Source organism: Ochotona curzoniae, unplaced genomic scaffold (genome assembly GCF_017591425.1).
Source record: "Ochotona curzoniae isolate NIBS_2020 unplaced genomic scaffold, NIBS_Ocur_1.0 scaffold_4701, whole genome shotgun sequence".
Taxonomy (NCBI): Eukaryota; Metazoa; Chordata; class Mammalia; order Lagomorpha; family Ochotonidae; genus Ochotona; species Ochotona curzoniae.
In genome coordinates, this window is record NW_024467122.1 from 39131669 (window position 1) to 39141594 (window position 9926).

The following is a 9926-nucleotide window of genomic DNA, read 5'->3' on the forward strand; positions in this document are numbered from 1 at the left end:
CCCCGTAAACCAGGCTAGCAAACCAATGCTGCATTTCAAACACTGTACTTTATTTTTGAAAGGCGAGGGATAAAGAACTGAGGACTTCTCCTTGGAAGGGCCTGCTACTCGGAAAGGCTTTCCAGAAAGGAACGTAATTCAGTGGGTGACGTTAATCAAAAGGGGTCGACGGGATCCCCACTTTACAGACCAGGAAGCCTTGTTTCAGAGAAGTGACATGACCTTCCTGTGGGCCCGAGAAGGATGGAGACCAGGAGGTCCCGGGAGCGACCTTGGCACCAACAGATGCAGCCCCATCCGCGGTACAGGACCGCAGAGGCGCCGGATCTGCAGGGGCGGTGCCTTATTACGCAGACATCACGAGCCCCGCTATCCGGTTGCCCATTGGTTCTCTCCAGTCGCCCTTCCGCGGGCAAGAGCAACCCGTCCCATAGCCGGAAGTGAACTTCTCTCAGATGGAAGACAACTGCGGTGTTCAAAGCGGAGCGGCCGGTTATCCCAGGGTGACGACCTGCTCCTGCATCAGGCTGCGACCCGAGCTGCCCTTGGCCACTCCCGGGTCCTAGATGACCCATGGTAGAGATCTGAGTCGCAGCGCCACTTACGTGGACCGCACCGGGGTCCGGAGGGCAGCCGGAAACCCCGCCCTTGGGAGGGAGCGGGCGGCCGCGGCCAGGCACCTGGAGGGACCGCCCCAGGGCGGGGACCGGCGCCATGGACACGCCTCTGGGCGCCGGTCCCGCCACTCTGCGCCTGGCCGCGGCAGCCAGCTGGCAGGTGGTTCGTGGACGTCGCGTCGAGCATTTTCCACGCGTGCTGGAATTTCTTCGGAGCCTGCGCGCTGCTGTCCCCGGGTTGGTGCGCTATCGGCATCATGAACGGCTGTGTATGGGCCTCGGAGCCAAGGTATTGGAGCTAGTAGGACCTGGAAGGAGAATGGGAGCCAGACAGGGGAAGCTAGGCCTGACAGCGACCGACAGCTGTTGGCATGGGGTAGCTAGCCCTGAAATGGCGAGTCTGAGTTGAGTACCTTGCAGGTGGTGGTGGAACTGATCCTGCAGGGTCGACCTTGGAAGCAGGTCCTGAGCGTCCTAAATGACCACTTTCCGCAGTCTAGGCCTGTGGTGAGGGACCCCAAAGCTGTGAGTAACCGCCACTGGCAGGAACCCCGATCCCAGTTACACCTGAAGCAGCGCCCTTACAACCATCCTAGCTCTTCTGATGCGTCTAACCTGTCTGCTCTCCTATCCACCCCTTCCTCTCCCAGACGAAGCAAGATTTGAGCAAAATTTTGGAGGCACAAGAAACTTTCTGCCAACAGGTGAAGGAACTGTCAGAGGCACCTGCAGATCTAGCCTCCAGGTTGCAGGTGAGACCAGCTCAACTGGGAATCTGTTCCGTAGCTATTCCCCCTCTGACCCACTTCCGGCTGCTCTGCAGGAACTTGGACAAGAGTATGGGGAGTCCTTTCTGGTGGCCATGGAGAAGCTGTTCTTTGAATATTTGTGTCAGCTGGAGAAGGCGCTACCCCCACTGCAGGCACAGCAGGTTTTGTTGCAGGCGGAATGCTCAAGGGCAGAGGGTGGTGGGCAGGTTGTGTCAAGAGCTGTCATCTTCATCTCCTCTCACTCTCTCTTCCTGCCCACAGCTTCAGAATGTACTGACTTGGATGCAGCCTGGAGTTTCTGTCACCTCATGTCTTGCCCTGAACCAATACTGTGCTGACATGGGGTGGACCCTTCCAGGTACTAGGGCCATTGGAAAGAACTGGGCATTTGGAACTATGCAGTGCTTGTCATGGAACAGCCCTGGGGAGGACGTGTGGCATCAAGCCAGTTGGATAACATCTTGATAACATCATTCACATACCATACAAGATTTGTCAACTTGACAAATGAGCCTGCTGTGAAATTATTGAGTTTTAGGTCCCACTTGTGGATATCTTGGCAAGGTCCAGGCACATGATTTTGTGGGCTTGGATGTGCCCTGCCTCTGGCCTGAAGCAGAGACACTTGGCAGAGTTCAGTTGTTATTTCTCTTTGTGAGACATCGCCTCTTCTCTTGCAGAGTGTTCTGTTGATTCAGTGAGCCTGCCAGAGCCTGCGGAGCAGATTCCTCCTCAGCCAAGACCAGCATCCCACACTCCCCTGCCAAAAGCCAAGCCTGGCCCACCTTCCCCTCCTACACCAGCTTCGAGGCAGCACCCAGAACCCTTAACTGGTTGTCACTTTAACCTGGCCCCTCTGGGCCGGAGAAGAATCCAATCCCGATGGACGTCTACTAGGGGAGGCCATAAGGAGCGTCCCACCGTCATGCTGTTCCCATTTAGGAACCTGGGCCCAGCCACCCAAGTTATATCCAAGCCTGGACTGAGGGAAGGAGGTGGGGGTCACACAGAAGAGCCAGCAGGTGCTACAGGCTCAAGCACAGCTTCCAACGCAAAATGCAAGAGTCCCTCTCACACCCTGGGGAAAAGGGCTCTAGTGGAGGACCTGGCTGACTTCTCTGGCTCTGAGAAGGAGTGAGTGGAACACAAGATGCTTCTTCCCACTGGAGAGCATGTGCTTTGCCTGCATCCCCTTACCCTGTCCTCTTTGCTTGCTCCCACCTCAGGAATGGCTCGGATTGCCACAGAGACCCCCTGAGACTAGCACTGTCACCGCCCCAGGCCAAGACAGGTAGGTGGACTTGTCAGGAACAGATCAGACAGACGGGGGAGTGTTCAAGGGTCTCTGTGTCCACCCAGGAGGAGTCCCATTCCTTATGCTTTGCTTTTTGCAGCATGTCCTCCATCTGTGTGCAGCTCTGTCATTACCATAGGGGACTTGGTCTTGGATTCTGATGAGGAAGAGAGTGCTCAGAGGGAAAAACAAGTGAGTAGTGAGGAAAGCTGGGGAATGGGATGGGTAGAGCAAGACTGAGAAATCCACAACTCTGAATGTAGAGGGCTCAGGGAAGGGTTCCGGATGAGAGAATCTTCCTGCACCCCTTCCTCCTCGTTCTCCACAGGAGTCTCTGGAAAACTACCAAAAGACAAAGTTTGATACCTTGATCCCCACTTTCTGTGAATACTTCCCCTCTTTGGGTCCAAGTGCTGGGCCCTCCCCTCCATGTGATGTGACAGCGCTAGACACCCCCATGAGCACTGGCATGTTTTCTGCACCCTGTCCATCTCCCACTGCCTCAGCTCTGCAAGCCATTTAGTGGGTATGAAATAGAAACCTGGATTTGGGCAACCCATCTCCACTGCTAAAAATACCATGTAATGCTTCATCATTAAACTTTGGCTTTATTAGAACATTGTCTTGATGTGAGGGAGAGGGCTAAGCCAGCGTACAGTCAATCCCTAGAGGAAGACCCAGACTCTGCAAGGCTGGAACAATCTCTGCCTTTTTATGTCCCTTGGGGGAGGGGGTGTACCGATGCATCCAGAAGAACCCTTCTCAGCCTTGGTTGAGACCAGAAACCATGTCCTTTTGCTGTTTGGAAGGTTTGTATGTCCTGACGCCAGGTTATCTGAAGGTGGTGGCACCAGAATGAAGATTAAATTGTACTTGGTCCTTGACCACTGCAGTTGGTGCTGTCCCCATGTCCGCTTATACTGGGAGCAGCACCAGGGCACCAGTGTTAGGTAGAAAGCCCCAGTGTCTCTTTATAGTAGATGGGGTCTCTTTATTGAGGTATTTCAAATACATAAAAGCTTCTGTTTTCTTTAGATATGTGAAGGTCCCATTTAAAGAAGCTCATTAACATGACATGATTTTGAAAGCCCTGACTCTTCCAGACAAGGGCTAGTAAAACACTTATGGACCAATCAGTGTCATTTCCTTGTAGTACTCTTGGGGTGCTGGGTTCCCAGATCACCCTGGATTATCTTTCTGCATTTCCTCAGACTGTCTTCTCGCTTGCTTCCTCCTCAGTTGAGTGCCCTGGGTATTTTGTGTGTGCAAACAGGGAAGTGTAGCATTACCACAGGAGCGCTTAGGAGTGAGCCACTAGGAAATGACAAGACAATGCATGAGTAGGCACAGCAGCTGGGACAGGGATGGGCCTGCTCAGGAAGCCCCATGGTAAGAGTGCTGGGATCTAGTGCTCTCCGCTGAAGATGGGGTTCATCTGCTGAGTGACACGAATGAACGTAGTTCTCCTGCTCAGCTCCTTCAGCTTGGCCGCTCCCACGTAGGTACATGTCGAGCGTATCCCCCCTAAGATGTCCCGGATGGTATGTTCCACATCCCCTTTAAAGGGGACTTCCACCGTCTTTCCCTCTGAGGCCCTTGGCATAGAGAAAATTTGATTAGCTTCTCCATTTAGATGCCCAATGACTGTCTAGCATCTAGGTCCCAGTTGCCATGCCACCATCCCAGGAGGCATGAATCCTGCCAACCACACCACATGGTCCCATTCTCTAGGAACCTCTAGCTTCTGGGCCTCTGGCTCCTACCTGTATTCAGCTACACCCCCAGCATACTTCTTCATGGCCATTTCAGAACTCATCCCATAGAAGAGCTTGTACTTCTTGCCATCTCTCTCAATGAGCTCACCACCTGACTCGCTGTGTCCAGCCAGCATGCCACCCAGCATGACAAAGTCAGCCCCTGCTCCTGCCAGCAGCAAAGAAGGGACAAGAGATAAAACTGGCTGGAGTTGTCCACGTGGCCACACTCAAAAGCCACTCACACCAGATTCTCGATTCTCCACGCTAACAGTTGCCCCCCAGCCTCTTCTCAGCTCTGCTTCCACTGTCTATAACACAGGCCTGCTGTGCCCTGGCCCGTACTCAGTAGGCCTCATTTCCCAGGATTTTGAGAAGAGCCTTTGGCGGTTTCCCCATTTGCCTTTTGCTCTTTCTGCTACTTTTGGCATCTTGGTCATCTCATTTTATTGTACTCAGCTGAGCAAGTATTGCTTCTAAGTGTCCCAAAGATCTCCTACTTCAATGTGAGGGTCACCCAGAAAGCTGTGAAGAATACAGCTTTGCAACCCTATTCCTGAGTGATTTATAAGTTTAGAGTAGGGCTCAGCAATCTACATTGTCCCACAATCCGGCAGGGAGGACAGATGGCCCTTGCCCATTGAGTCCCCATCCCCAGACTGCCCCTTGCTGGCTTGTCCAGGTGATTCCGTAGGCTCACAATCACTAATTCACAACATGAAAAAAACTAAATGGCTTCCTGGCCTCTCCTAGCCTGACTATAGTCCTCTTCTACAGGGTCCTCCTGTGCCCTCCTAACCTCCTTACCAAAAGCCTTGGCTACATCCCCAGGACAGCTGCAGCCTCCATCCTGCAAAGTAAAGAGCATTGTAAGGACTCAGTAGATCTTCCCAAACCCTCTCAGCAACATCTCAGAGCTGCCAGGAACCCGGAGGGCCTGATCCAACCCTGCCAGAGCCTCCCTATTCTACAGAAGTGTGGCAGCCTCCCACCCCGCCCATCCTGGGGCCTTACTGAAATGATGTGGCCTTTGAGGCCATGAGCAGCGTCTGCACACTCCATCACAGCACTTAGCTGAGGATACCCTACTCCCGTTTTCTTGCGGGTGGTACACACAGAACCTGGGAAGTACATGGCAAAGGTGGGGAGGAAAGATTCCACAGGTGTTTGCCACCAGAGAGCTGAGAAATGGTCCCAATAAACCAACTTACCTGGCCCAATTCCTACTTTGATGATATCAGCCCCAGAAAGGATGAGCTCTTCCACCATCTCCCCAGTTACGACATTTCCGGCCTGAGACAGATGAAAGAGCATCCTTAAGGTCAGGAGGGGAAAGGTTACATGCATTGATAGGTGGGATACCTGAACCAGGACCTCCCAAGACTTTACAAAAGTGGGGTGTTAGATCCAATGTACTGGGCTCTTGGGCTCCCTAAGGGCAACTGCACTAGTTACTTCAAAGGGTCCTGCTTCACATCTGTCTCCTAGTCAGCACTACCAAGCTGAGGTAGGAGGGTGAATGAGCAATGTCACTGTTGGCTGAGGTCCAGGATGCATTTCATGGCCTCAGCCAACAGGGAGACACAAGGCAGCAGGGAGGCGCATTCAATACAACAAGAGGAGTTTCTAGACCAAGCACGGTGTTAGAGTTGTCTTTGTCTAACTCCCCTTTCCCACCGAGATGCCAACACATCCTGTCCTTAAGCAGTTCTGTCACAGAACTGGCTTCACCTTCCTATACCTGTGAAAATAAAACATTGTTTCCTTGTGACCCCTTTTATACTGCTGTAGTACATGTCCATTTCAGTGAACAGATATGTATTTGACACAAGGGTGAACAGTGTTTCCTCATGGTTTGGTGAGTGATGTCAGGGACAAAGACTTTATCCTTCAAGGGTTACATACAGCACCGACCAATAAACAGACATTTTGAGTTGGAAGCACTGTATAATCACCCAGTAATGTAAGAGAGTTGTCTAGAAAACATCATAATTAGAAGTGAACTAATGAAATGGAGCAGCAACAAAATGGAAGAGGAGGAATGTACAGCTACAGGGTAACAGTCGTACCATGATGGTGTGTTGAGGGAAGCGCTTCCGTACATCCTTCACAAATTCAACAAAGTGTTCTGAATAGCCATTGGCCACATCCAGGCAGATATATTTCACCTGGGGAATAGCTTCCAGGACCTGTTCCAGCTGCTCAAAGTCAGATGCGCCCGTGCCTGAGCTGGCAGCCAGATGCTGTGGGAGAAATGGGGTGCTGTTGGCTGGGATAAGGGTGAAGGCTGGTCCCCAAGAAGCCAAAGGACTCTGGAACAGTGGGATAAGGGAGCATGTAGGTCCAGTGTTACCTCAAGGCAGTCAGGATTCTGGCTAGCAAACTCTTGCCATTGGTCAAGCCTGTAGTGCTTATGGATAGCAGTGAAGAGGGAGAACTGGGAAAAAGAGAGAAATTATCAATGAAAAGAAAACCTGGTTAGCACTGTTCTAGGAACACTTTCATAGTATTCTATCTGATAAACAATGACTGAAATTTTAAAGTAACTGGAAGCTAGTAGTTGAAGTGGAATTTGAATTCAACCTTTATTCTCCCTACAAGTCCCTGGAGGACTGACTGCCATAAACTAGTGCTTGTCAAATTTTTGCAACAAGCTTTGAGTTTTCCAGGTTGGATTTTACTTATCTGCTTGCACGCTGCTTTTGATTTTAAAAAAACACTGTTTTAGAGCAATGGAACAGGCACTAGACCTAAGGAAGCAGAGGCAGCCACACCTGCACTAAGCCCCTCCAGAGTCCTCAGGAATTTAGGACTGAGTCATCTACAAATGGTTCACTTACCAGTAGTAACTCAAGAGGCCCACTGAAGGTAAGGCCATAAGGTCAGTGGAAGTAATAAGTAATCATGCTACCCCATCCTTTTTCCAACTTTATTGGAGAAAAGGACACTTTTTTTTGTTTGTTTGTTTGGGACATGGATCAAGTCTTATTTCTACCTTAAGTCAGCTATGTTCAAAGATCCAATGACCCAGCTGGCATTCTTTAGCTCAACAGATTTTAAACTGTATCCCAATACAGAAGAGCATTCAGAGCCAATGTGACTGTTGGCATTTGTGCTTCACAAGTACAAGCATGTAACAGCTAAGAGACAGCAGGTGTCTGAGACAACACAAACCTTGCAGCTGACAAGAAATCCAAGGAAGTCCCAGGTCAGCCAGCAGCAAGGGAGTGCCACATTCATTCAGGGATCATCAGTACCAGCTCACTCTGATACTGAATTTGGCTTTCTTGGCAACACTCCTACCATCATGTGAGACTTGGCTCTACCTATTTCGTTAGCACACATCAATAATACCAAAAGCCAATCTAAATGAAGCATTAAGACCCCACCAGCGTTCACTGCATGTCAACTCAGCCAACAGCTTCACCATGCCCCAACTCTACTGCACAGGGCAGGCAGCCAAGGGCAACAGCAGCATTTCTAAGCAGTTAGTGAATAACGTAATACAACTGTGCAACTATCCACCTCAGAGAAACCACACACATTCCACAAAGACACCAGTGGAAAAGGGAGGCGAAGTCCTTAAAGCTAACAGAGCCGCAAACAGCAGCAGAATCCACGATCCAGGGCTCCATGGGTCAACCAGCACAGTACACGTGTCTCAGGTAACTGTCTACCTTCTCAGCTACTATTACTGACAGGAACAAGATCTTCCATGTTCAAAGTGAACAACCTGTATATAAGAAAAACACATTCCATTTGGGACACATCCCAGAAACCTAGAACTTGAACAAGACAAAGGTTTAAAGGAGGAAAAAAAGATTAGCAGGCATAAAAGTTCTAAATCGTTCTAGTTGGGAATTTTTCTCTTTGGTTTTAGTTAGAGATTTTTGCTGAAATTGTATTTAGCTTCTGGGCTAAGTCAGCAAATACCTATACTGGTATAGGTAGAGGGACTTGTGTGATGGGAAAGGAACAATCTGAGTGGCAGGCAAGTTAGTAAATAAGTTAGATAAGAAAAAAGGTGAACTTTCTGTTTACATATTGGGAAAATAGGAACAAGATTTAGCTTTGGGGGCTGGTGCTGTGGTACAGGAGGCTTAGCAGTGTCAGGATCCCATATGGGCAATGGTTCATGTTGCGGTTGCTCCACTTCCTATCCAGCTCCCTGCTTATGGCCTGGAAAAGCAGTGGAGGATGGCCCAAACCCTTGGGCCCTTACATCCACATAGGGGATGTGAAAGAAGCTCCTGGCTTCAGATAGGCAAAGCTTCAGCCGTTCTGGCCATTCTGGGAAGTGAACTAGTAGATGGAGGAACTTTCTGTCTCTCCTTTATAAATATGCCTTTCAAATAAAAATAAAAATATTTTAAAAAAAATCTATTTAGTTTTAATCTCACTAATTCAGATAACTCTTTGACCTCATCAGGTGAAAATAGCCTCAATGCTAGAGAAAATAGTAAATGTAAAATATAACATTTTGTTGACTGCCAGGCGGCTAACTCCTCTGCTGCTGGCTGGGATAAGGCGGACACTACAAGGACGACAGAGGTCTGCGGAAGTCCTACCTTACAGAGGACCTTGGCCATTTCAAAGGTGCCCACAGTATCCATATTAGCCGCAATGATGGGCACACCAGTGTACATCTGCTTTGAGTTCCGAAAGGAAAAGGATCTTGTGAGATCCACCTGCAAATATGAACAGGAAACTGAGCAGCTCAAGCGTCTAAACAAACTTGCACCGTGATAAGTATCGGGTGGTTTTCTTGAACTTGAAGGTCAAAAAAGAGCCAGGTAACCGACATTGGCTCACCTCGCTTCGAGACTTGAGGGTGCTGCGTTTGGGCCTTAAGAGGACATCCTTGAAGTCCAGTTTCACATCGTTGTCTATGTGAGGCATGGCGGAGTCCTTGCGAGTAGCAATGGATCTGATGACTGAACAGTCGGAAAAGTCATCCAGGTCCTAACCCAGCTCCTCCCTGCCCCGAGCTGTCCCATCAGGTCGGGGCTGGCGGCAAGTTTCATTTCTCGGCTAGAGCCGTCCCGCGGTTGCCGTTTACTCTCGCTGTCTCCATCCCAGGTACCCATTATGGAGGGGAAAAATTGGGAAGCAAGGGGCTCTGAGTGACCCTGAGGGTGCATTCCTCACCCCGCTACACTTCTTTCTCCCGCCCTACTGCAAACAGTAAAGTAGGGAGTAAGGGGCTCCCCCGCTTCCGGACTAGGGTACCCACTTCCTGCTGCCTCGGCGGGGGCGGCGGTTGACCGAAGATCACCCTCTTCAGCAACCAGCCTCGCGCAGCCTGCAGAGACTCCGGAACCGTGCCTGCAGGTTCCGCTACTCGCCGGCGAGAACTGCGGACCGAGGGCATTTCAGCTTCGCCGGCGGCCGTGAGGCCTCCTGGGTAACATAGTTCGCACACGCAGGGGCCACCTTTGGGCCCGCAGAGGGAGAGACTACAACTCCCAGGATGCAACGGCAGCGCTGCCCC

At 50.5% G+C, this 9926-nt stretch overlaps 2 protein-coding genes across 5 annotated transcripts; one reads left to right on the plus strand and one right to left on the minus strand.

Annotated features, from left to right (window-relative positions):
* Positions 1-444: 444 nt before the first annotated feature.
* Positions 445-3295, plus strand: TINF2 (TERF1 interacting nuclear factor 2). Of its 3 annotated transcripts, none has more exons than XM_040968683.1 (9): positions 445-906; positions 1038-1142; positions 1268-1369; positions 1441-1548; positions 1649-1745; positions 2068-2521; positions 2614-2678; positions 2782-2873; positions 3010-3295. In XM_040968683.1, exons 1-9 carry the CDS (start codon positions 715-717, stop codon positions 3202-3204), a joined length of 1410 nt encoding a protein of 469 aa, XP_040824617.1. In that variant the 5' UTR covers positions 445-714; the 3' UTR covers positions 3205-3295. The 3 variants fall into 3 exon arrangements, with proteins under 3 accessions (XP_040824617.1, XP_040824618.1, XP_040824619.1); XM_040968684.1 differs by having other exon boundaries at positions 1038-1124; XM_040968685.1 differs by lacking the exon at positions 1038-1142.
* GMPR2 (guanosine monophosphate reductase 2) lies at positions 3270-9776 on the minus strand. 2 transcript variants are annotated; one of them, XM_040968687.1, is made up of 10 exons: positions 9669-9776; positions 9248-9369; positions 9004-9123; positions 6789-6872; positions 6505-6678; positions 5647-5728; positions 5450-5556; positions 5243-5285; positions 4445-4604; positions 3270-4276 (listed from the first exon to the last, which is right to left on the minus strand). In XM_040968687.1, the coding sequence occupies exons 2-10, from the start codon at positions 9332-9334 to the stop codon at positions 4087-4089; spliced, it is 1047 nt and encodes a 348-aa protein (XP_040824621.1). In that variant the 5' UTR covers positions 9335-9369; positions 9669-9776; the 3' UTR covers positions 3270-4086. The 2 variants fall into 2 exon arrangements, with proteins under 2 accessions (XP_040824621.1, XP_040824620.1); XM_040968686.1 differs by lacking the exon at positions 6789-6872 and having other exon boundaries at positions 9669-9754.
* Between the last annotated feature and the right edge of the window lie 150 nt (positions 9777-9926).

Bases quoted from the DNA above. Each gene is read 5' to 3' on its own strand.
- TINF2 (XM_040968683.1), top strand. From the start codon at position 715: ATGGACACGCCTCTGGGCGCCGGTCCCGCCACTCTGCGCCTGGCCGCG. The intron at 2,522-2,613 runs GTGAGTGGAACA...CTCCCACCTCAG, and splicing joins TTCTCTGGCTCTGAGAAGGA to GAATGGCTCGGATTGCCACA. The intron at 2,874-3,009 runs GTGAGTAGTGAG...CGTTCTCCACAG, and splicing joins GTGCTCAGAGGGAAAAACAA to GAGTCTCTGGAAAACTACCA.
- GMPR2 (XM_040968687.1), bottom strand. From the start codon at position 9,334: ATGCCTCACATAGACAACGATGTGAAACTGGACTTCAAGGATGTCCTC. The intron at 9,124-9,247 runs GTGAGCCAATGT...TCATATTTGCAG, and splicing joins CCCTCAAGTCTCGAAGCGAG to GTGGATCTCACAAGATCCTT. The intron at 5,729-6,504 runs GTACGACTGTTA...CATCTGTCTCAG, and splicing joins TCCCTCAACACACCATCATG to GCCGGAAATGTCGTAACTGG.